This window comes from Bos mutus, chromosome 9 (assembly GCF_027580195.1).
Source record: "Bos mutus isolate GX-2022 chromosome 9, NWIPB_WYAK_1.1, whole genome shotgun sequence".
NCBI classification, from domain to species: domain Eukaryota; kingdom Metazoa; phylum Chordata; class Mammalia; order Artiodactyla; family Bovidae; genus Bos; species Bos mutus.
In genome coordinates, this window is record NC_091625.1 from 18626904 (window position 1) to 18651744 (window position 24841).

The following is a 24841-nucleotide window of genomic DNA, read 5'->3' on the forward strand; positions in this document are numbered from 1 at the left end:
AATCCCACTCTCATAGCCAGAAGTGACCCTATCCTTCATCTAAACATTCACACAAACTCTTTTTACCTTTTCCCTGTATTACAATTAGTCACAGATTTATCTACCCTATAAAGCTGTATTAACAGGGTAATTATGCATTTCTATCTCCAAGTATCTATTACAACATTTTGTATGTATCTATTACTTGAAATTTGGCCAAATAACTCAATTAAAAAGTAGTTACCAAAATTTCAAGACATACAAAACATCCTGAAAAGTACTACCAGCCGAAAGTGGTTTTCAACAAATTATATACCATTAAAAAACTGTATATATCTAAAACCACTTTTAGATATATACAACATAATGCACTATTATTTTAATCTATTTTCATAAGGCATTTCAAAATAACTATTTGAAAGAAATACAATTTCAAAGCCTATTCCAAACATAAAAATAGTGGCTTCATCTAAATTAATTTGCTAAAATATCAATGGATCATGTGATTCTACTGATCCCTATTTCTTTGGAAAAGTAGATGTTCATAACATACATGATAAAACACAAAATTAAAAATTTTAGTTAAGATATTATAAATTTTATAACCAAGTTATATAAACAGTTTCCTGAGGATAACTAAATTTTTATTATCTTGATTATCAATTTTATCGAAAATCAGCAAAAGCCTAGCAACAGCAGCCCTGGAACTACTCACTACTTGAAATGCAAAGCATTTCCTTAGAGAATAAAGTAGAGGAAGGGCATTAAGCTTACTGTACTAATTTTCTTTGGTGGTTTTTCATATAGGAATTACCTACATTCCTTAGCAAAACAAACAAAAACAAACCCACCTAACACCAAGAAAAGGGACCCTATGATTATGCTGAGTAATGAGAATGAAGCTGAATATGTTTAAATAAAAAGCCTCAATAATCCCTTTATATAAAAATGAAAGCTGATAGCAGGAGAGTATTGAAACTTAAATTATAAAATATCCTATTCGATTAATGAGAAAAAAATTATCAAATATAAATAACCTTAATACAAATTCAGAGCTGTATTTTATACAAAACATATGATCCACTCCTCTGGCTTCAGTTTAGAAGACTCAACTCATTCTATGAATACATAAAATCCATAAGACAAGGAAATAAAAACCCTACTGTCTGAAATATAGCTATCACTCTTGGTACGGGATTAATTAATGGGGAAATAAACTTCACTTTGAAGAAAAAAGCCTTGAATGTTCAAGTTCAGTTTCCTGCTGACCTATTTGAATACTTTTTCATCAACCTGACAGGGATAATATAATATTAAGGTGAAAGGTTCTCAAATAAAATGGCAGACAATCATGTACTGTGAAAATCAAACAAGTTAACCTCTAAAAGATTTAATTTTCTTAACTGTAAATTACAGATAATGACCTCTCCCACCTGTTAGATTTTTATTTGCCTTAGAAGAGCTTATTTAGCTAAAACATTGCATGTTCAATAAAAGCTTGCTATTATTATCCAACATTGGATTTAGAGAAACATCCATGTTTTCTTATGTAAATCAGAACACAACTGTAATACAATCTCTATGATTTCATAATTATTATTAGCCAATGAACTTACATATGCTTCCTATTTGGAGAGGACCTGTGGTTGTATCACAGCACATATTTGTGTAGTATGACAAGGCGTCTAATAAAAAATGATTGCATTCTATGTTTTGACATTTTACATTTTAAAATACCACCATTAATTATTACAGTAATATAATTAAGTGTGGAAAAATAACTCACTTTATAAAATGTAGAAGAAGATCAGTCACAAATTTAGCAGATTTCACAATAGGGCTTCCAGGCTCATTAAATGTTCGTGTATTATGCTCTATATATCGAACTTCCCACATTAGGGAAGAAACTCGCCTTTAAACAAACAAAATGCAGAAGTCTTATTAGCCTCTTTAGAATAAACTTAGAAATACATAAACACATTTTAAAACCAAGACATTCTGACTTTTTAATTGCAGTCTTAAATCAATTATAAAACTCACACCTTAAAAAACTGTTTAAAAAAAAAAACTGAATCTCAGTTGTGTCACAGGGTAAAAAAAGAGTAGCAATATTATATATTGGCATAGAAAATGTCCGGATTAGACACATTAGACTATCAACAGGGCCTTCATTTAGGGAGAGAGACTGAAAGGAGAGCATAAGGAGGAGAGGAACAGTGGAGTTTTAGTTTTTCCTTTATATATCCTTTTCATGTATGGTGTCAATTTTAATAATAAACATATCTAACTTTTTCATAAAAAGGGAAACAACCAATTTCAATCTAATTTTATTGCTAGTAATCAAGTAACATTTAAAAGTGAAAAGCTAACTAATAGCCTGCTTAAGGGACAAAAAGTATACTAAGAAATCTATCTAAATGAAAAAAAAATTTTTTTACACAAAATTAATGATACAGTTGATCCTTGAACAATGCAGCACTGACCCTCCTCCAAGTCTAAAATCTGAGTACAATGTTAGAATTGGCTTTCCCTATCCAAGGTTCTGCATACATGCATTATGTAGTACTACAGGTATTATTGAGAAGGGTGTGGCAACCCACTCCAGTATTCTTGCCTAGAGAATTTCATGGACAGAAGAGCCTGGCAGGCTACAGTCTATGTGGTCACAAAGAGTCAAGACACAACTGAGTGACTAAGCTTAGCACAGTACACATATTATTGGGAAAAAATCCATGTGTAAATGGACCTATGCAATTCAAACCCATGCTGTTCGTGAGTCAACTGTACTAAAATTTTGAAGTTTTATTTTATTTCAGTTTTAACTAAAGAAAAATCCAAAAGTTACTTTTAGAATATCAACCAGCTTAAAATGACATGGAAGAAAATACTCAAAAAACTTTACTGATGTGTAAACAGAAAACAATTACATGGAATTTTAAAAACTACATATATATAAAATGTAATTGTGCATATAGAAGCATACAGAAAAGCTTCTGTAAGTTTCCAATAGCATCTCCATGGCTCATTCTAATGAAAGAATCACAGGCCATTTTCAAAGTACCCTATAGAAACTGTGTGTAAAGTAAGGCATGAGGATTTAATATCAGTAGAGCAAACTGATAGTGGTTTAAGACTGAACTAGAAGTGCCAAAGAGGCACTATAAACTGTAGGAAGTCTGAAGCCAATGAACAGAGAAGAAGCAAAAGAGCCTGAAACAGTGAAATAGCTCATGATGGCTTCATTATTATGAAATAAGAACATAACTCAGGTCTATAACCGGAGAAGGCAATGGCACCCCACTCCAGTACTCTCGCCTGGAAAATCCCATGGACGGAGGAGCCTGATAGGCTGCAGTCCTTGGGGTTGCTAAGAGTCGGACACGACTGAGCAACTTCACTTTCACTTTTCACTTTCATGCATTGGAGAAGGAAATGGCAACCCACTCCAGTGTTCTTGCCTGGAGAATCCCAGGGACGGGGGAGCCTACTGGGCTGCCGTCTATGGGGTCGCACAGAGTCGGACACGACTGAAGTGACTTAGCAGCAGCAGCAGGTCTATAACTACATTATCTGGTTAAAAATCAGGTCATTTCTAATTTAAGTAAGGACTCTGATTCAAAAGTTCTTTTCCTCAATTGATTACTAAGCTAGGTTAAAGCCAAAAAGCCTAATTAAGTTGCAATGTAAAGAGTACACCTTAGCAGTTCTTATGCTGAGCAGAATTCCTATGAGAAAGTACATTTTTAACAATGGTTGGAGATGGCAGAAATTTATCTTTCTAGATATAGTCCAACTATTAGAGTGTAGAAAACAATTTACATAAAAAATATGAATACAAAATATGATGAAAAATTTCCTTAAGTTAAATAGTAACTTAAGTAAATAGCAGTATAAATAATTGCAGTAACGTAAAACAGGTCACCAAAATTAAGTTTTAATGCAGTATTAGTTAAGTTAAAATGCTATTGGCCTGCTAAGCAAAAGTCATTAAGAAAGATGAAAAGCTAAAAGAATGATTTCATTTATGTCAAAAAAAATTTAAGACATGTTAGCCAATAAACCTACAAAGTCTGCCCAAGATTAGAACTCAATGTTTATCAAAACTGCTAACCAGCAGATGCAAATTAAATGAAATTACATCTTTTAAAAACTCTAGTTATATTTCAAACTAAGCTACAACTATAATAAAGTAGCCCAAATTTTCCTAATTTCACTTTTAAGAAGTATTCATAAGCTAAATTAATAAGAGAACAATATTTAATATTATTCTATGAAAAATCCGTGAACAAATATTTCAATGTGCTATCTAAGAGAAAATAAAACATGTTGGATAAATTCATAAAATACAGTATGAAGAGAGTGACCATTGTTCATATTTATTTCTAAGTGTGGTCCACAAACCAGCAGCACCAGCATCACTGGGAACTTGTTAGAAAGGCAGTATCTCAGGTTTACTCTAAACCTACTACCAGATTCTGCATTTTTAACAAGATCCCACTGTTAAATGGGATGTGTGTTAAAATTTGAGAAACACTGCTAGGAGGATCAGTAAATGGCTGAAAGAATCATTTAGCTTTCCTTTGGCAGTAGCTACAGCAAGCAAATGATTCTAACCTGTAAAACCTGTTTTCCAGTCTCTGTTTAATCGTACTTAAATCCGTTGGATATGCCACTACAGTGCAATACATAGGATACGCTTGCAGATCCACAGGGGCCACAAATGCTGAAGCAATATCTAAAATAAATGAACAAGTAAGTTTATAAATTCATCTTTTTATTGCTTAAAGTACTTCACAATTCTTCTTGATATAAGCCTTAAGTTCAAATCCACATAAAGTCTACCACTATCTTTTGACAGAAAAAACATACAGTTTAGCTAACACAGACTCACTTTTTATTATGTCTGCATTTGTACTGCAAAATTCTAGGAATGTTATTCAAAGATTCTTTAGAAAAGATGATAGACAATATATAAATCTGACCTATTAAAGAACATCCACATGTATTTCCATAATTAAAACCAGGTCATTCCTGAATCTATGTGTTTGGTAGTAACTGTTTTGACATAATTACTAAAATTACTTAAGATAGTATGTGAGACAGTAATTCATTAAGAGCTGCCATCTTATAAAAGACATCAGATGAAAATATCTTCCAATATGTGTCTCCAATGTCTTCAGCTCTTATTCACAGTAATTTCTGCCTTAGATTCTTTGAAGCAGATTCCCTACTCAAATGTATACCTACTCAGTATGTATTTAGTCTACCCAGAGTTCAGATAATTATGTTCTATGGTCACTGTTCTTTCTTCAAACAAAGCAAAGCAGTTCATATACCCTCATCTCTCCCTTTACAATATTCTATTGTGTATATGTATATCAAGTTAAGAGGGAAAATGGTATACCTACCCATCTAACTCAGCTTTCAACCCTCCTCCTCTAATTTACATCATTCCAGCCTAAGTATGTCAAGGGTTTTAAAATTAGGTTCTGGAGGATTTACATTTTTCACTGGTACCCTTGGCATTTCTGGAGCTCTCACTCTGAAATTCAGTTTGCTGTTGTTCAACTGATAATTTGTGTGTGACTCTTTGTGTCCGAAGGACTGCAGCACACCAGGCTTCCCTGTCCCTCACTATTGATACTATAAATATATCCCATCCTCTGTCACCCCCTTCTCCTCTTGCCCTCAATCTTTCCCAACATCAGGGTCTTTTCCAATGAGTCAGCTGATCCCCAAAGCCAAAGTATTGGAGCTTCAGGATCAGTCCTTCCAATGAACGTTCAGGGTTGATTTCTTTTAGGACTGACTGGCTTGATCTCCTTGCAGTACAAGGGGCTCTCAAGAGTATTCTCCAGTACCATATTTGAAAGAGTCAATTCTTTGGCATCCAGCCTTCAAGGTGCAACTCTCACATCCATAACATGACTACTGGAAAAACCATAGCTTTGACTACAGGGACCTTTGTCAGCAAAGTGATGCCTCTGCTTTTTACTATGCTGTCTAGGTTTGTCATAGCTTTTCTTCCAAGAACCAAGAATCTTTTAATTTCATTGCTGCAGTCACCATCTGTAGTGATTTTGGAGCCTAAGAAAATAAAGTCTGTCACTATTTTCACTTTTTCTCCATCTCTTCGCCATGAAGTGATGGGACTGTAGTCTATGATCTCAAGTTTTTTTGAATGTTGAGTTTTAAGCCAGCTTTTTCACTCTCCTCCTTCACCCTCATCAAGAGGCTCTTTAGCTCCTCTTTCTTTGCTTTCTGCCACTACAGTGGAATCATCTGTATATCTGAGGTTGTTGATATTTCTTCCAGGAATCTTGATTCCAGCTTGTGATTCATCCAGCCCAGCATTTTTCATAATGTACTCTGCATAGAAGTTAAATAAGCAGGGTGACAATATACATCCTTGACATACTCTCTTCCCAATTTGGAACCAGTCTGTTCCATGTCTGGTTCTAACTGTTGCTTTTTGACCTGCATACAGATTTCACAGGAGGCAGGTAAGGTGGTCTAGTATTCTCATCTCTTAAGAAATTTTCCACAGTTTGCTGTGATCCACACAGTCAAAGGCTTTAGCATAGTCAATGAAGCAGAAGCAGACTTTTTTTGGTACTCCCTTGCTTTCTCTATGATCCAATGGATGCTGGCAATTTGATCTCTGGTTCCTCTGCCTTTTCTAAATCTAGCTTACACATCTGGAAGTTCTTGATTCACATACTGGCTGATGCCTCGCTTGAAGGATTTGAGCATATACCTTGCTAGCATGTGAAATGAGTGTAACTGTGCAGTAGTCTAAACAGTCTTGGGCAGGCACTGAAATTCAACTAAAGCATTTATAATTGTTTCAGATATTTGAGTCTTGTGTAAAACTGCATGTAAAAAAATCACTTAAAAATATTTGAAAACACTGACTTATAACAAAAAATAATTTTGCTTGAATAAATTTTTTTTTCCCCTTTGCTTACTGGCAACATTTTCTAGCTATCTTCATGCATATATATGTAAATAGATAGATACACACACACACACACATAGAGAGAGTATATACATATATATTTTTTCATATGTTGTTATTATTTACCTAGTGTCATCAACTGGTTTATTCCTGTAACAATTCTTTCACATTCTTCATCCCTGGGATTGGAACCCCATTCACCATCAAGAGGCTTATAGATCAATGATCTGGTTTCAACATCGGTTAAAGGAACACTGGTACCTAGTTCTTCAGGAAATACAGCTGAAATAGAAAGAAATGAGATTTAATGAAAATATGTGGTAATATCAGTAATATTTAAGTTACCTTTAGAATCAGAGTTGATATTTTTATAAAATTAAACTATACCTTTGTAAAGATTTGGTAAGTATTAGTCTTTATTTTCATTAAAGGAAAGTTATGTTTCAAGAGTCAATAAAATTTATTCTTTACAACATTAATTTCATGATTAATTTTCTAGATGAGCATGTAATTACTTCTCCAAAATTATACCTCACAACTTGCTTTATTATCAGTTACATGTGAAGGAGAAAGTATTCGTATAAAATCATGAAAATTAAAAAAATTTCTGAGTAATTTCATAATATATAATCTCTAATTTACTCTGATAAAACATGCCATGTGAATTTGAACAAAAGTGGTATTTTTTTTTTTTTTTCAGAAATGTTTTAATCAAAGCCTCACTGTTTTTCTAAAAGTGTAGGGACAGTCAGAATTATGAATAATGACAGATGATGCTTAGGCTTTTTGCTCTTAAATGATGAAGGTATGCTTTCTGCACGTCTGAATCTTTAATAAAATAATTAGGGGGTGGTGGTGACATAAAAACTACAAATCTGCCAAGGCAATTTTTCTTTGAACAAGACTTCAGGAGAGAAACATTTGGAAATATGCTACTATCTGGTCACGAAACTCCTCCTCCTCTAGAAATGTAATTAAACTCTTGAGTGCCTATATATGTATAACGGAATAGAACAGAAACAACAAAAATCACCCCCTCCACACAGCAATATACTGAGGTCGGAAACAACAGTGTATTACTGTTACTCATTCATTTCAAGAAGTACCCCAGGGATTATATCTATTAGCTTCATTTCTCTCACATTCACAATAGTCTGATATGAGTTCAAATTCAAACCTTCACAAAGGAGAGAAATAAAACTGGAAGGTAAGTCATGTAACACATTTACAAGCCGATTAACACATTGTACAGTATTAAACAACTCTAATTTAGCAATGAGATGAAAAAGACATTATTGGTACTGGTCTCTCAAAGTGACAATTTCTAGAAAGAACTAGTCTTAATCAAAATCCGCATGACCATTTTCTCATTTCTAAGATTTACCAGATTGGGTTTACTTTTTTCACATTATCTTTTTTCTGAATTTTTTTAATATAATAATTAGTGAGGAATTCCATTTGTAAATGATCGGTTCTACTATGTTACAAGTCAGGTTGTTTTTCTTTTTTAAAAAATTCTTATCTGATAGTAAAAGTAACATACTATTAAAAAAAACAAACAGTAATGTAAAAGATAATTTGTGGAAGTCCTCATATCCCCATCCTTTAAAACTTTTTAGACATATACAGTTGTATGTGTTTTATTTTCTTAAACTGAAACAAATATGGGCAATGACATAGAAAATGCAATATCCAGGCTTAGACACACTGGTCTTTTCTCAGTTCCAGGAAGATGTCATTCTTACTGCCAACGGCTAACTCCCAAATTCTAAGGCAATGTGTCAGGCCATATGCAAAATGACAGTTATTATAATTACCTACTCATTGAGACCTTACATGTGTCAGGCTCTATAATAAGCACTTTACACATATGATATCATTTAATTCTCAGAGCAGCCCTATAAGAAAAGTATTGGTTTATAGTTCCAAAGACTGAATACTAAGCATCTCGAGTTTCAAGGCGTAAAGGAACTTGTCAAGATGACACAGAGAAAAGATGGCAGAGCTAGGATATGAATCTATACTTCATTCAAAAAAGCCTGACCTCTCAGTATTATGCTGTATTCTATGTATTTTGCTGGAGTTGTAAAAATATCTTTGCTCCCAAGTGCTCATCTTCTACAGTGAATAACAACAAGCAAATCAGTATATTTTGCTGTAATTATCTTCAACCTTCCCTCTTAAACTACAAATTCCAAGTGGACAAGGATTATGTTTAGTCTAGTCACTATTATGCCTCCCCTACCTCCAGGGTCAATAAAAATGCATGTGGAATGAATATTTTCTACTTGCTCTTCATCAAGAACTCTTTGTACCTACAAGTTATCAAATCAGATTTTTATTTAAGAAATGAATTCCGTAACAGACACAAAAAACTTTACACTTACCATTGTTAGGTATAAGCTCCATATCCCAAGGACTCATCTTTTCTGTATCTCCATTGTCCCAGCTTAAAGAAAGGAAAACCTTTATATTAAAAAATCTAAACACTGCATTGCAATTTCAATAAAATCACACTGAAAAATAAAGTAACTACTTCAGTGTTTAAAAGGAGTATCTTTAGCATTTTAACAGATGGGGAAAACATTCAAAGCAAGTCAGGCTGAACCAAAACACAATACTTCCTTACCAAACATTGTAGCACTGGAACAAACTATCAGGGTACTCAGGCTGAAGTGGTTCCTGGCTCTCAATTGTTCCAAACCACCAGGCATCATCTATGACTGATCTGAAACGGTCACCTGGCCAAGAATAAAAGCCATTTCATTACTCTTAAATGAAACGCTGCTGCTGCTCCTCTTTCCCAAAGTATCCCTTTAAGATGCTAAAAAGCCTGTATTATTATTAAAAGACCTATAAAAAATGACCTACACACTCCAAAATAAATTAGTAAATAAATAAAATCAGCAATACTGAGAGGAAAAGTTATATAACAAGCACACCTGAAGTGTGACTTATCACCTTTCAGACCATTTTTTACCATTTATTATGGTAAGGAGAAATTCACTCTTATTTTAAACATTTTTACCAATCTACCACTTTACACCCACTTTTCCTTCCTACAGAAAGAAAAAACAAAACAAAAACTAACCTTTGTAAAACAGACAGCACTCTATAATCTTTTCCTTAACCAACTGCATTCAGCTGTCATATTACTGAAAACTGCTTTCCTCAAAGACTCTGATAAGCTATCTCCTCACCTTCCCTCCATGTCATATGAAAACTGTTAACTACTCCCTGCCTTTTTACCATGCTTTCCCCTTTCTAAGCTCTCACAGTACTTAAGTGATTTTTCTCCTGGTTAATTCTGAAAGATTTGAGTTCAAATAACTTATCCATGTCACTTTAAACAAATTAATCTTATCTGAATCAGTTTCATTTTCAAACCCACTTTAAAAAGTGTTTATATTCACATTTTTTTTACCAAAAAGGATTTAACAATGTACAAAGACATGTAGTCGTCCTTCAACATCTGTGGCAGATTGACTGGCTGCAGGACACTTCAGATACCAAAATCTGTGGATACTCAACTTCCATATATAAAATCACGTGTACGTGCATGTAACCTACGTATACCTTCCCGCATACTTTAAATCATCTCTAGATTATTTATAATATAGTTAATACAATGTAAGTGCTATCAAAATAGCTGTAAATACTATGTAAATAGTTGGCCAGCATAAGGCAAATTCAAATTCGCTTTCTGGAACTTTCTGGAAATTTTTTTTCTCCAGAATATTTTTGCTGCAAGGTTGGCTGAATCTGTAGCTATGGAGGGCCAACTGTAGGAGCATAAAATGCTTTGAAAAAAATAAATATACTGACAAAAAAGGAAAGTTGGAACCAGGCTGTTAATAGAACACAACTGCATGTTGCTGAGTTATATATATGTATGTATATACATATTCTGGGTGAGCATGCACTGAGATCAAATTTAGGTTCAAATTCAAGCATTCAAACAGCAAATATTAACAGGGAAATATGAGCTATTACTAGAGAGTCTCTAACTGCTCCTGAGATACATATTAGTGACACTATACTTAGTGAGAAGACATTACATAATTTAAGAAGCAGCATTACTGACATCACCAACACCTGAAGAGTAAACACAGTACTGAGTTTCATAAAGCTATTTCTTGTGATCCTACTTAGACTGATGACATTATGCTAAAGAAGAAGAACTGGATAACATGTGCCGTACCACAATGAATGATACTGTACGATAATGACAATAAAATTAGAATAAGGTCTACCAGCGGAGGAGCCTGGTTGGCTGCAGTCCATGGGGTCGCTAAGAGTCAGGCACGACTGAGCGACTTCCCTTTCACTTTTCACTTTCATCCACTGGAGAAGGAAATGACAACCCACTCCAACGTTCTTGCCTGGAGAATCCCAGGGACGGGGGAGCCTGGTGGGCTGCTGTCTATGGGGTCACACAGAGTCGGACACAACTGAAGTGACTTAGCAGCAGCAGAGTCTACCAGAGTAAGCCTTAAGGACTGGCCGAAGTAATTATTACTGATGTAATTTTAAATGGCAGTTGGTAAAAACATCTTCAGAAATAGAAGATTAACTAGTTACCAACTTTAGAAGAAACATTAACAGTAATTTATACATTTAAAATTATAAGATCCAAATGAGAACATTCTGATGTACATCCATTTGGACTATCTCTTCAATATGAACAATGCTTGCCATTATTTCCTTACTTACGTTGTCAGTACATTTCTGGAATATTCCTGGGTTCTAACTGGTAATATTTGTTCTGCCAACTTATTGGCAGATGCATGTCCTTAAAAATCAGAGATGAGAAAACTTCCCTGGTGGATCAGTGGTAAAGAATCCACCTGCCAATGCAGGAGACAGGGGTTTGATTCCTAATCCATATGGCGCAAAGCAACTAAGCCTGCCTGAGAGCCACAGCTATTCAGCATGTGCTCCTGAGCCCGGGAGCGGCAACTACTGAGCCCACGTGACACAGAGCCTGTGCTCTGCAGTGAGAGAAGCTGCTGCAACAAGAAACCCGTGTATCGCAACCAGACAGTAAGCCGGCTCTCCACAGCTAGAGAAAAGCCCATGTAGCAACAAAGATGCACCACAGCCAAAAATAAATAAAATTTTTAAAAGAGATGAAATTAATCTTATCAACACATGGAAATAATTTTAAAAATCACATGTACCAAAGGCTTATCTCCAAAACCAAGAACTTTTAACTCTTTCTTCTTGAATTTACTTACAGTTTTCTACGTGAGTATATAGCTATTCCTTTACTCATCAAGTTCAGACATTAAGTATTGGCCTGTCTCCATATAACTGTATATAAAGGGTATGTGCATTTTGTTTAATCCATTTTCAGTTGTCCTCTGTCAGGCTATACTGTATAAATATTGTTCACTAATGAGTCCAATAGCACACAATTCCTTTCTCGCAAAAATCTGTATAATCACTTCATTTTCTCTGAATTTTATGAATAATTTCCCCACATTCTCTAACAACTCAAACTATAAAACAGTCTTCAATAGATAATTTCCCACAATAATGACAATAAAGTCAAAGTCAAACATGTTAGACAATTTATCAGTTTTACTTTTTCTCCTGAAGATTTCTCTCTAAGAGGACAGTGTCTTCTGGACTGTTTTACAGACTTGCCAGACAGATAGTATTCTGAGACTTCTGCTGACTATTACTTGGGAATTTCTTTTGGCGATTTCCTGTCCTGAATTTCCTGTCTCTTACTGAGATTCCTAGTCTTTATTATTTCCTTATTTGATAGAAAAAACGAACACGGCAATGGACTGGTTCAAAATTGGAAAAGGAGTAGGTCAAGGATGTATATTGTCACCCTGCTTATTTAACTTATAAGCAGAGTACATCATGTGAAATGCCAGGCTAGATGAAGCACAAAGCTGTAATCAAGACTGCCTGGAGAAACATCGATAACCTCAGATATGCAGATGACACCACTCTTAAGACCGAAAGCAAAGAGGAACTAAACAGCCTCTTGATGAAGGTGAAAAGAGGAAAGTGAAAAAGCTGGCTTAAAACTCAACATTCAAAAAGTAAGGTCATGTCAACAGGTGCTATCACTTCGTGGCAAATAGACACAGAAACAATGGAAACAGTCAGACTTTATTTTCTTGGGATCCAAACAAAATCTCTGCAGATAGTGACTACAGCAATGAAATTTAAAAGATGCCTGCTCCTTGGAAGAAAAGCTATGACAAACCTAGATAGTGTATTAAAAAGCAGAGACATTACTTTACCAACAAAGGTTTGTCTAGTCAAAGATATGGTTCTTCGAGTAGTCATGTATGGATGTGAGAGTTGGACCATAAAGAAGGCTGAGTGCCAAAATATGTATGCTTTTGAACTGTGACGTTGGAGAAGACTCTTGAGAGTCCTTTGGACTGCAAGGAGGTCCAACCAGTCCATCCTAAAGGAAATCAGTCCTGGGTGTTCACTGGAAGGACTGATGTTGAAGCTGAAACTCCAATACTTTGGCCACCTGATGCAAAGAGTTGACACTGATCCTGGGAAAGACTGAGGGCAGAAGGAGAAGGGGATGACAGAGGATGAGATGGTTGGATAAGGCATCACCGACTCAATGGACATGACTTTAAGCAAGCTTCAGGAGATGGTGGAGGACAGAGAAACCTGGCATGCTGCAGTCCATGGGGTCATAAAGAGTCAGACACAACTGAGCGACTGAATAACAAAATTTGATGGAACACATCTTTCAAAGCTTTCAGAGAAATGGGACATGGGATGTAAATTTTTTTCTACAGCTTGCATGTCCCTATTTTTAATGACTACACTTCCATAATTTTTCTTTTTATAGCACACAGGTATACCCACTCCAATATTCTTGGGCTTCCCTTGTGGCTCAGCTGCTGAAGAATCCGACTGCAATGCAGGAAACCTGGGTCGATCACTGGGTTGGGAAGATCCTCTGGAGAAGGGCAAGGTTACCCACTCCAGTATTCTGGACTGGAGAATTCCAAGGACTGTACAGTCCATAGGGTCGTACAGAGTCAGACACAACTGAGTGACTTTCACTATAGCACACATGTAAATCTCTGTATTTACCAAGACCAAACAACAAACAAATCACCACACTAATCCCTTCCAATGGTACTAGAGGAGGAATGAAATGCTATATCAAGTGAGGTGCTTTCTCAAAGCAAAATATAGCATATAGGCATGATACTCTACTTCAGAGTGGTCCTTTTAGAAATTCTTAAATACTCTAGTAAATAGCATAACCATCTGTATATAAATTAAAGTACCTTAAATGCCTGGAGACTTTTAAGGTTTTCTAAAGTTTTTTTGAGTCTTGGTTACAATATTAGTTTTAACAGAGGTACCCAATAAAAGAAAAAAGTCAGTTTAGTTTAGGTCCCAGTACAATTAAACATTTTCAATGGAAGACATCTTTTGTTTCAAGTTTGAATTCTGTCATTACTTCTTTTGGATAAAAATTTATTTCAGTACATATACTAACAAAAGGAATAGTTATAAACAATCTTATACATAGTTATGAAATATGAGAAAAAACATTCAGATTTCAACATCATCTAGTTTAAAAGTATTATTATTCTTTAAAACAGACAAGCAAACAAAAAAATACCCCAAATTCCTGATACAATATCTTACTTTCCTATTGACATTGCCACAAATGGCAATATTTATCTGATTATCTAAATAATGAAAAACATAAATCATTTATTAGATAAAACGATCATTACAACTTCCAAATAAATAACGCACCTATATTCCACCGCCTATATTTTGCATCGTCAAATTGTTGTCTCAAGACGAGGAAATCTATAACATCAGGCATATCATGGTACCTATTAAAACAGAAACAAATTGATCAGGTCACATAACTACAGATATCTAAAATACATTCAAATGTACCCAAATCTTGAAAAACAATCTACAATACTAAGAAACTACTGCCTCTTTCAACAGTCCTTACTTCATCGTAAATGATCCACCGGTCAGTTTACCAGTATCAGGATCTAGAAAAGCAAGTTTAAGGCAGCAAAGGGTAGGCAATCCCACTTCATACTTTATGCCAACTATTTTCATCAGTTCTTGTTCCTGAAGAAGATATAGAAAATAAGAAACCATATTCACAAAATAATCTGTTAAACACTAGGTGACTATTTTGTATGTATGTATAAAAACCCACTGAGCTGTGTACTTAAGATTGGTGCACTTTGATGGTATGCAAACTATATATCAATTAAAAAAAAAGAAAACCTTATTGAAATAAGAATTTTCTAATACAGTTCCAGAGACTGAGAAATAATTTTGAACTATTACTGATAAATCTAGAAATACTTTCAAATTTACAAAGATGAAGTTTGCCTTAATATGTTAATGTTGTCCAATTCTCACCATAATTACATTTTAGTCCCAACTTATAAACTATTAGAATATATATATCTCAATCTTAAGTTTCTTTAAAAATCTATGCCTATGAATTATTTCAATTAAAAGAAAAAGCTATCTTCATGAAACAGTTTCTTACAGTGAAAATAATAACATTAAATACAACTTTCTCTATAATCACATCTTTTGGAGCTTTAAATCATAAACACCATACCCGCAGTTCCATTTTATGCCATGGTTGTTTTTTGGGATTTATACTATAAATTTTATTTTTCCGGGCCATCTCAACATATGCTTCATGTCCTTGTCGGAAATAATAAACCTAAAAAGTAAATAGTGTCACAATTTTAAAACTTGCATGTGTTTCCTTTAACCAAAATGCACAGTATCAGCTAAAACTGTAGGAGATTTAATGTCCTGTAAATGAAAAGAAATTCTAATATTTTGATTTTATCCTTCCTCCTTTTCCTTCAGCTGTCCTACTATCACTTAATAATACCCAGTGTTCTAAATAACATTAAAAGGTTAAGGATAAGCAGTAACTTTTTGGCTTTTTGGTCTCACCACTTTATTTTAGGTTGTATAATAAAGTATGTTGTAACTTGGGGTCATGTTTAGTTTACTGTTTACCTATTTTGTAGCAAGGAGTTTATACAAAGGCAGGGAACTTTAAAATGAATAATCTATTTTCAAATATATTTTATCCTTATGAAGAGAGCAAGACATGTATTTATTCTCATTTATGGAGGTCAAATTTAAGTGACTCCTGACTACCGCTAGAACTGGTACGTGAATACAGCACTCTGATACCAAGTGTTCTTCCCACAACTAAAACAGCTGAGCTTGTTGAAAAATGCTATCCAAATTTATCCTAACTTTTCACTGTAAACCTACTGAATACCAGATAACCCTGTCTCTTAACATTTACACAAAAAACAAGGAGACATGTACTCCTGAGTGGAAAACTTTGGTCTAGTATATTTTCATTTTAAATTCACAAAAACATAGTCCAAAATGATGACTAATCAGGACTAACACATTTTCTTAAAAAATTAAATGGTAATTGGAAGATAACATTTTTTTTAAAGATCTAAGAAACATTATGAACATCATAGTTATTTAAACATTGATAAAATACTTTTATGAAATAAAAAAAACCCACATAATTACCCTTCAATTAAAAATAAACAAATGTTAAATTTTGCTTTTCCTTTACCATATATTTTAGGAAAAAGAAAATTGGCCACAACATCCTCTTACTAAAAAATACATACTGGTTTTTTAAACGCTAATAAACCTCTATTCTCTTACAATATTTAATTTTCTATCGCAATTTTTATAGCAGCCATAAAAAAAACATTATTAAAGCTTTCCTCTTAATTTTCCTTTTTTCCATACAGAGCTACAAAACGTAAACTGAGATATGAGATACTTCATAAAACTGCTACAATTCTCTAGAATTCTGTTTCAAGAGCTGTAAAAAGTGTTTAAAGTTATTTGAATGAAACAAAGGATATTTTTTAGAAGTTAAAAAATACCTCATCACCCATCTGTGGCACAAATGGGCATCTTCGGGGTAAAGTGTCTGTAATCCATGTTGAAGGTAACCATTCTTCCAACGTCAAACCGTTTTCCGTTAGTTCTCCCACAGCCAATCTCTAAGAGTGTAAAACAATATCAAATAATATTATCATGAAAGCACTCATCTATCAGTCTGCCCAGGTAGTTAATAACACAAAAGGGGAAAGGGATCTTTGTATAAAAATGTATGTTCTTTAAGTATTAAAAAACCTTATTCTGGGAAGATGGTAGTAGTGGCAAAATAGTTACGTTCAATCTCACCAACTCACTCCATAAAAAAGTACTACATCAACCAAAGCTCCAAAGACAATATTCAAAACAAAAGTAGGTGATGAGATATTCCCATAAACAACAAAACAGAAGCTCTGTGTAGTTGCCTTTCCTCTAAACATTCTCTCAGTTTCACAAACATTGGTTTGTCCATGTAACAAACCAATACATATTTGAGGTTTTTCTTTAAAAAACCCTAGGCATAGCATGTTGCTAAGAAGTAAGAAAGACATTCTTATATGGGCTGAGCAGTGCCAGGATACAGAAGGCTAACTTTTATGGGCTGGACATTATACTTGCATATAGCCCAAGAATATTCCCTAGTCCTGTTAAAGTAGCCATTTCATATGTAAGCTTCTAAAAAAATTTTTTTTTCAATCAGAATGCTCTCAAGCCAGGTCTCTTACTTTGTAACTTTCTGAATAGGCCTTTAAGAAAAGTTTAAAATTTCTGGTCACCTACAAGTGGCCATGATAGGCTGGAAACTCTTACCTTAGACTTTGGAAAAACCAATTTTCTAAAAGCTGAAACCTAACATATATAAGTAGAGAAACACCATGTTGCTGATTAGAAATGTTTTGGTTCAGTGTTTGTAAACTAAGACTTCTAAATTTTATTCTCTTGTGTTTGCTTAAGAAAAGGGAAGTTATAAGGCAGTTATCACCGTGAGTTAATGGAAGTTCATAAAAAGAAACACAGTCATAATGGGATATGAGAGAATACTACTTGCAGCAGGTTCCTTTAGCTGTTACTCGGTATTCATCTTCCTACGAACTCTTCTTCCTATTAACCACCTTTATATTTCTGTTAAAATACATTAGAAGAACTCTGTGGAGAAGAACGGAGGGATAAAGGACTCTGGCATTTACTATACATGAGATGAATCCATCCCATGTACTGAGATCCACAGATTGTATCAGTCTTACATATAATGAGGTGCTCAGTTAAAGTATTTGAAAAAGGCTTCCTTTGACCTAGGTAAAACGAAAAAAGGCAGGAAAAGGCTAAAAATTACTAACTCCAGCCTCAATATAAACTACTAGTTACACTACTCAAGTATTTCTTCCCAGAGTGGGACAGCTAACAGCTCTTACATGAAGTCAGGTAAATTGGATATTAAATAGAAGTAATCATATTTATAACTGTAGGACTATGGCATAACCAAGAATCATTATGATAATAAACCTTACTCAGATCCTGGGGATCCTTGAAGTTTTGGTTAGATTTCTGTCAGTACTAATAATCATTTATGGGATAAAACACATCGATAGTTCTCTAAATTTCCAGCCTCATGAACTGAGACTTAATTTTGGAGATAAAGGTAATTAATCTATTTTCTTTCTATCCATGGCAATTCTTCTAGGCCCACCTAAAATCTGACCTCTTCTGGAAGGCTTATCTGAAACTCCACGATGTCTCCCTTTGGTTTGCCAATTAAATGTATCACGTGGTATTTCTCCTGTTTTGGGGAGAGGGGATTCAAACAACTTGTTGGTCACACATTGTTTTTGGAGTAAGTACTTTGTCTTACACTTCTTTTTATTGACTGTATTGCAGGCACTAGATGAAAATTCATTGCTCTGATTTCCAGAGCTCCTAAACAACATAAGGGATACATGTCAGATACTATCTGGGATAACTGTACTGCATCTCAGGAGAATTCTAATAAGCATGTGCCGAACAAGGTTTTTTTTTTCTTCTATTGATTCAAACAATTAACCATATGGAAGATATTTTACTTTTTCACAGATGCAATAAACATCAACTAATGATGTCTCAGTTATTTTTCAGCTTTACAACTCTATGCAGAAGAAAGGAAATGTTACTGTGTTTACCTGAGATAAGATGACTAAGGAATAAGAGCAATTCTATCTACTGTCAGATACACTGATAGGCTGAAAAAAAACCATGTAAACAAAATCCAAATTACAGGGAGTAACCTATAATATCCGAACCTTAAACTATTTGAAACAGGTACCAAACAAATTAGTGGCAAACAGACCCTGGGATAATACTTTAAGCAAAAAAGTGAAATTAAAACATGCCAAATAGTAACAATGGATCCAAATGTGGCATGTAAGAAGAAGCCTGAGGTATTAGTTTATGGATAATTATCAAATAAAAGGGGACCAGGTGAAGTAAACTGCATTCTTAGGACAAAAGAATTATGGGACTTAACACTGCAAACCTCCAAAGTTTCCAAAACCGTCTTGAGATGGAAAAAAAAAAAATGTTTACCTCATTTGCCAGATACATGGCTTAATCAGCTTTATATGTCTATCATGTAAAATAATGGGGTCAGCCTACATTTACCATCACAGGCAAGGAAGAGGAGGAATACTGTGGCTAATGTGTGGCATTCTCTTTGGTAAATATTCTCCAGACAAAGGCAAAGGAGGTGACAAAGGAGGCTGCAGAATCCAAATTAAAGTAATCCATAATTATATAGCTGAAACAAAACAAAAGCTCAATTGACGCAGATAAAATAAACACTTAAGACAGATGCAGTCTTGAAATTTTTCAAAGCTCTCTAAAGATAAACATCCTATAGTCTCCCTAGTATTTAATTCTACAGATAACATCTTCCATTTAATTCTAAAAATGGCATCGGTTTTTAAAAAAACCTTGCGTTTGTTTCACCAAATGTGCTTCGAACTTACAGTCTTTTGGGGAATAGACAATATGTCCCTTGTATTTCATTTCCTTTAGAGCAAAAGTTAAACAGTTCCTGTTTTTTAAAAAAAAAATATTCCGACTCCATAAGAACTAACAGATCTTATTCCCATAACATTTATCCCTTGTCTTTGATCCGTCTCAAATTATCCACAGACTAAAGATGTAGTTATCAAACCAATACTACTGCCCTAAGGACTAGTGATGGCTCACAAGCTCTGTAAATTAATGAAGGCTTGTTACCACAGTAGTATTTTCAGCAGTGATAGTTTGTAAGGATGGTTGAAAGACAAAGGCAATTAAAGGCTAATAAAATATGTTTTGTAGCATTATTTTTTTACATAAATAAACAAATTCTACTGGAGTCTCAAGAAAACTCTGCTCATAAGATCAAATGCTCAATATATAACAATATGATAATTCTACAAGTAAATACTCTCACACATTAAACATTTTAAAAATTGAGGAAAACTAAATAGATCTCTATATGTTTTATTTTACTACTGTGTAACTCCATGTTTTTTCTATTAATACTTAGCTGGTATACCTGAACAATGTTTATGTTTATCCGCTGCACTTTTAAAATGTGTAGTCTGTTTTCACAAAAAACATATATATATAATATGTATAATATCTATTTATGTAATTATATATATATAGAAAAAAATATAGATAATATATATATATAAGTATATAACTCAACCTTTTGTTTTCTTTCTTTGGGCTTCTTTTTCTTTGGTGATACTGGTCCATCCTTTTCTTCATTTATTTTTTTCCTATCTTTTTTAATCTGTTTTTGCTTCTGTTTTTCAGATTCTTCTTCTTCATCTGAACTGCTTTCTGCTTTCTTGGTTTTATGCTTAGGAATTTTCTTTGGTGGTTGCAGATTAATTCCAGCATCTGCTGTCCAGTCAGAATAATCACTGGAGTAGTCACTAAAAGGAAAGAGGGATTTAAAAAATATACAGAACAAGATACGCATTAAGACTTGCTGTATGCACATGTAAAGAAAGATCATAATAAAAAGTAATGGGCATCCCTGGTGGCTCAGACGGTAAAGAATCTGCCTGCAATGCAGGAGGACCCGGGTTCAATCCCTGGGTTGGGAAGATCCCCTGGAGGTGGAAATGGCAACCCACTCCAGTATTCTTGCCTGGAGAATTCCTGGACAGAGGAGCCTGGCGAGCTACAGTCCATGGGGTCACAAAGAGTGGGACACGACTGAGTGACTAACAGACAATGACAGAATAGTACATACTAAATGAACTAAAAATACTTCCTAACTTTCAACTCATCTTCTAGGTTCTTACAAGTCTGCAGGCTTAACTTACTTAAATATCTCCAAAATTTTTTAGGATAAATGAGGCCTAATTAAAGTAGTTCTAATTAAACAATGAATTTAAATACCATTTTTAATTTTAACAAAATTATAGATTTGAGTGTTACATGTGTTCAAAATATTGTGGGGTCACAAAGGTAAGGAGCAGAGAGACGGTCAGTTTCCTCAATTCTAGTAACAGAAAGAGAGCTCTAGATAGCATAGGAGGCATCAACCTTGAGGAAGAAGCCTAAGAATTCCCTTGTTGAGGGTAGGTGGACACTCTTGAACTCCCATGGTAGAGCACTGGTGGCATCACCGTAGCTAGATATCGACCTGCAAGGGTCAGAAGTATTCTATCCAGTGGGAAGACCCTGCCTGTAAACTTACTAAGCATCTACACACACTCGAGGTATAGATTATGCTTCAAAGCATAGTAAGATTCAGAAAAATGCAGGCCTTAGTATCTTATGTATCACTATCAATCATGTTTGCCATTGGTTGTATCTCACTGGAAACTCTAACAGATCTAAGCTTTACTAAACTGATGCTGCAAAATAAAGAATCCAATTAAGTTGTCTTCTGTTTTAATTTTAGAACATGAGAATATTTAGTACTTGACTTTTTAGTTTTATAAATATAATTGCCTTAATGGAATCTAAATTGTACTATGTTAAAATCAATTATCAGGTTGCCTAGACTTACTAATGTATATCCTCACTTCTCTAAAAATATCACTGACAAGGCTTAAGTCATATTTTCCTGGAGTTTTATTCTACTACCTCATCCTTCTGGCCCAAGTGTCTTTTTTTATGGGCAATTTACCTGTTATCTCCCTAAGAATAATCATTGCAGGTAAAAGTCAAATAATTAAGGTGTTTTCTAGTATGATTTTCATGACTTCATCTTAAAACTTAAAATTTTAAAGTTACATAAAAAACATGTGCAGAAACTATTCTGGATATTTGGGAATATATCTGCAGGGCAAACAGCCATCCAATTGGCTATACTGAACTTACCAGCATTTATTTACACTGACCTCAGCCATGATGGCAATGGCAACCCACTCCAGTACTCTTGCCTGGAAAATCCCATGGACAGAGGAGCCCGGTAGGTTACAGTCCATGGGGTGGCAAAGAGTCGGACACGACTGAGTCACTTCACTTCAGCCATGATCACTGTAAATGGCACTTGCCAAACTGCTCACTGTTGCTATGCTATGGAACACTCAGCTCTTACAGAAAATCTGCTGCTGCCAGCACAGAACTACAAATGCCAGAGGCCTATGTTCTTTACAATAGTTTCTCCAACAGCTGAAGTGAACACTGTTTTTTCAAAACAAGAACTTTTATGCTGTTGCATGGTCTGAGATACAAGCATAACTTGTTTTATTGTGCTTTGCAGATACTGTGGTTTTTCTTCTTTCGTTTCTTCTTTACAAATTCAAGGTTTGTGGCAAGCTGGCATCAAGCAAGTCTATCAGTGCCACTTTCCCTATAGCATTATTTTTAAATTAATGATGTTTTTAAATGTTGAATTTTTTTAGAGATAACACTACTGCACACCTCACTGTACAGTGAAAATGCAATTTTTATATGCACTAGGAAAATAAAAATTCATGTGACTTGCTTTACTGCAATATACATTTTGGTGGTCTGGAGTAAAACCTGAGGTGTTCCAAAATATAAATATACTCTATTTCCACTGCTAAACCAAAAGAAAGCAGGTTTTTCTTCTGCTGTCTTGTTTTAAATATAGGAAACTACCAGACATAATGATGAACACTTGCATATCATTACTAGGAGCAACTACTGTGGAAACAGGATAGTATGTCCTGTGACAATGTCCGTGATAATAAGAGGTGAAGAATTTTTACACATAGCCTCCTGGTTTCTTTGGAATTTTAAGAACTAATGCTGTCAAGGAATAAGTATCAAGGGCTAAACATAATTAGCATTCCCAAAGGCTCTACTCCTCCTTGTTACTAAGACCTCACAATGTCAGGCAAAGCCATTAAGCTCTGTAACAATATGAATCACCAGTTAATGGGCTGAAGGAATCCTTGCTTAAATGATCAAATGGGGTGGGAAAAACAGGAAAAAGGGAAAGCTTATTCTCATTGCCAGAAGAAAATACTACTAGCATTTAACAAATTCCACTATAAAAGATAGTTAATTCTACAAAATCTTGTTACTTTCATAACTTAATGCATAAGTATTTCTCAAAACCAGTAATGAAACTAGTTTGTGGTTCAGTATTACAAATAATAACAGCATTCAGAAGATAAAATATCAACTGAGGAAAAAAGTTGAAAGCATCATTTTGTAGACCTAGTTACAATTTTAAACCCAAAGGGACTCTGAACTATGTTTCTGGTAGAAAAGAATCTTTACCTTTCTAAAGAATTTATAGTACTTGTGGGGAAAAAAAAAAATTCATTAAATTACCTAGAACTGCCATCACTGTGCCAAGCTCTCTCTTCTTCTTCAGACGTTCCACCACTGACAGCAACAACTTCACCTTCCTAAGAGATAGTGAATACATATTTTACTGTGTAGTTTTACAGAATAACATTCTATATGATTATATTAATAGAAAATATCAGTGATATCTAGTAGTATGAATCATATTAGGATATCTTATGAAAATCTGATTTAAATTAGTTGTAAAATACAAGTCTCAAAGATAAATACTTATTAATAATGGATTCAGAGCAATCTCTTGGATGGATTAACTTTTTAAAGCCTCCAAACACAACTTCTAGATTGGGTGATACCGAACTTAAATTTAGGAACTTTTAGGTTTTATTTATTATAATTATTATTAAACTAGCTTTATCATGTAAAAAAGAATATTCCAATTCAGGTATTATTTTATACACATAAGGAAGATTAAAAACTACCCAAACACTCTGTTTCTCTTTAGCAAATATTCATTGGTCAACACACGCTACTACCTGTGAAGCCATTTTCTTTATAAAAATTGTTTTGTGGTCACAAAATCTTGCTTCAATAAAAATAGCAATTTATATTAATTAAGATTTTACTAATAGGTCAGAAACTGTTCTAAGCACTCTGTATATATCATCCCATTTGATCTAGACAAAACAGTGACTGGTGAGAGGAAACAGATCTTTTTTCCCCAGTTATAAGTGATTTCTGAAATATGTTTCATTGTTTTATTCTATTTACACTATCCTACCATTTAAAAAATTATCTCATTATTTTAACATATTGAAATCTTTGGTTCTCTATTAACCAGCAAGTATAATACTAATTCTGTTCACTTTCATGCATTGGAGAAGGAAGTGGCAACCCACTCCAGTGTTCTTGCCTGGAGAATCCCAGGGACGGGGAGCCTGGTGGGCTGCCGTCTATGAGGTCGCACAGAGTCGGATATGACTGAAGCAACTTAGCAGCGTAATACTAATTCTAGGGAAATAGGTTTTTAAATAAAAGAAACTAAAACTTCAACAGGCTAAGAAATTTATCCAAGGCAGCACAATTAATAAGCAACAAAGCCTATTTTGAACTCAGGTCATTTTACTTCAAAGCTTAATTAAACCCACTCTAACAAGAATGGTTCATGTTTAAATTACTGGGCGTATTCAGATTTCATGAGGATAATGAAACATATTCTTCTACTAATCAAATATAACATTTTGG

The 24841-nt window shown here is 34.3% G+C and overlaps 1 protein-coding gene across 5 annotated transcripts in view; it reads right to left on the reverse strand.

The window, feature by feature from the left end:
- Positions 1–24841, reverse strand: part of PHIP (pleckstrin homology domain interacting protein) — a 128351-nt gene that overhangs the window by 17204 nt on the left and 86306 nt on the right. For all 5 annotated transcript variants that reach the window (XM_070376226.1, XM_070376229.1, XM_070376224.1 and 2 more), the window contains exons 22-32: positions 23624–23700; positions 20562–20793; positions 16873–16992; positions 15549–15656; positions 14916–15040; positions 14705–14787; positions 9567–9678; positions 9325–9386; positions 7064–7219; positions 4594–4714; positions 1766–1891 (exon numbers count right to left, since the gene is read on the reverse strand). In XM_070376226.1, the coding sequence (XP_070232327.1) occupies positions 1766–1891; positions 4594–4714; positions 7064–7219; positions 9325–9386; positions 9567–9678; positions 14705–14787; positions 14916–15040; positions 15549–15656; positions 16873–16992; positions 20562–20793; positions 23624–23700 (1322 nt within the window). The remainder of the gene's footprint in view (positions 1–1765; positions 1892–4593; positions 4715–7063; positions 7220–9324; positions 9387–9566; positions 9679–14704; positions 14788–14915; positions 15041–15548; positions 15657–16872; positions 16993–20561; positions 20794–23623; positions 23701–24841) is intronic.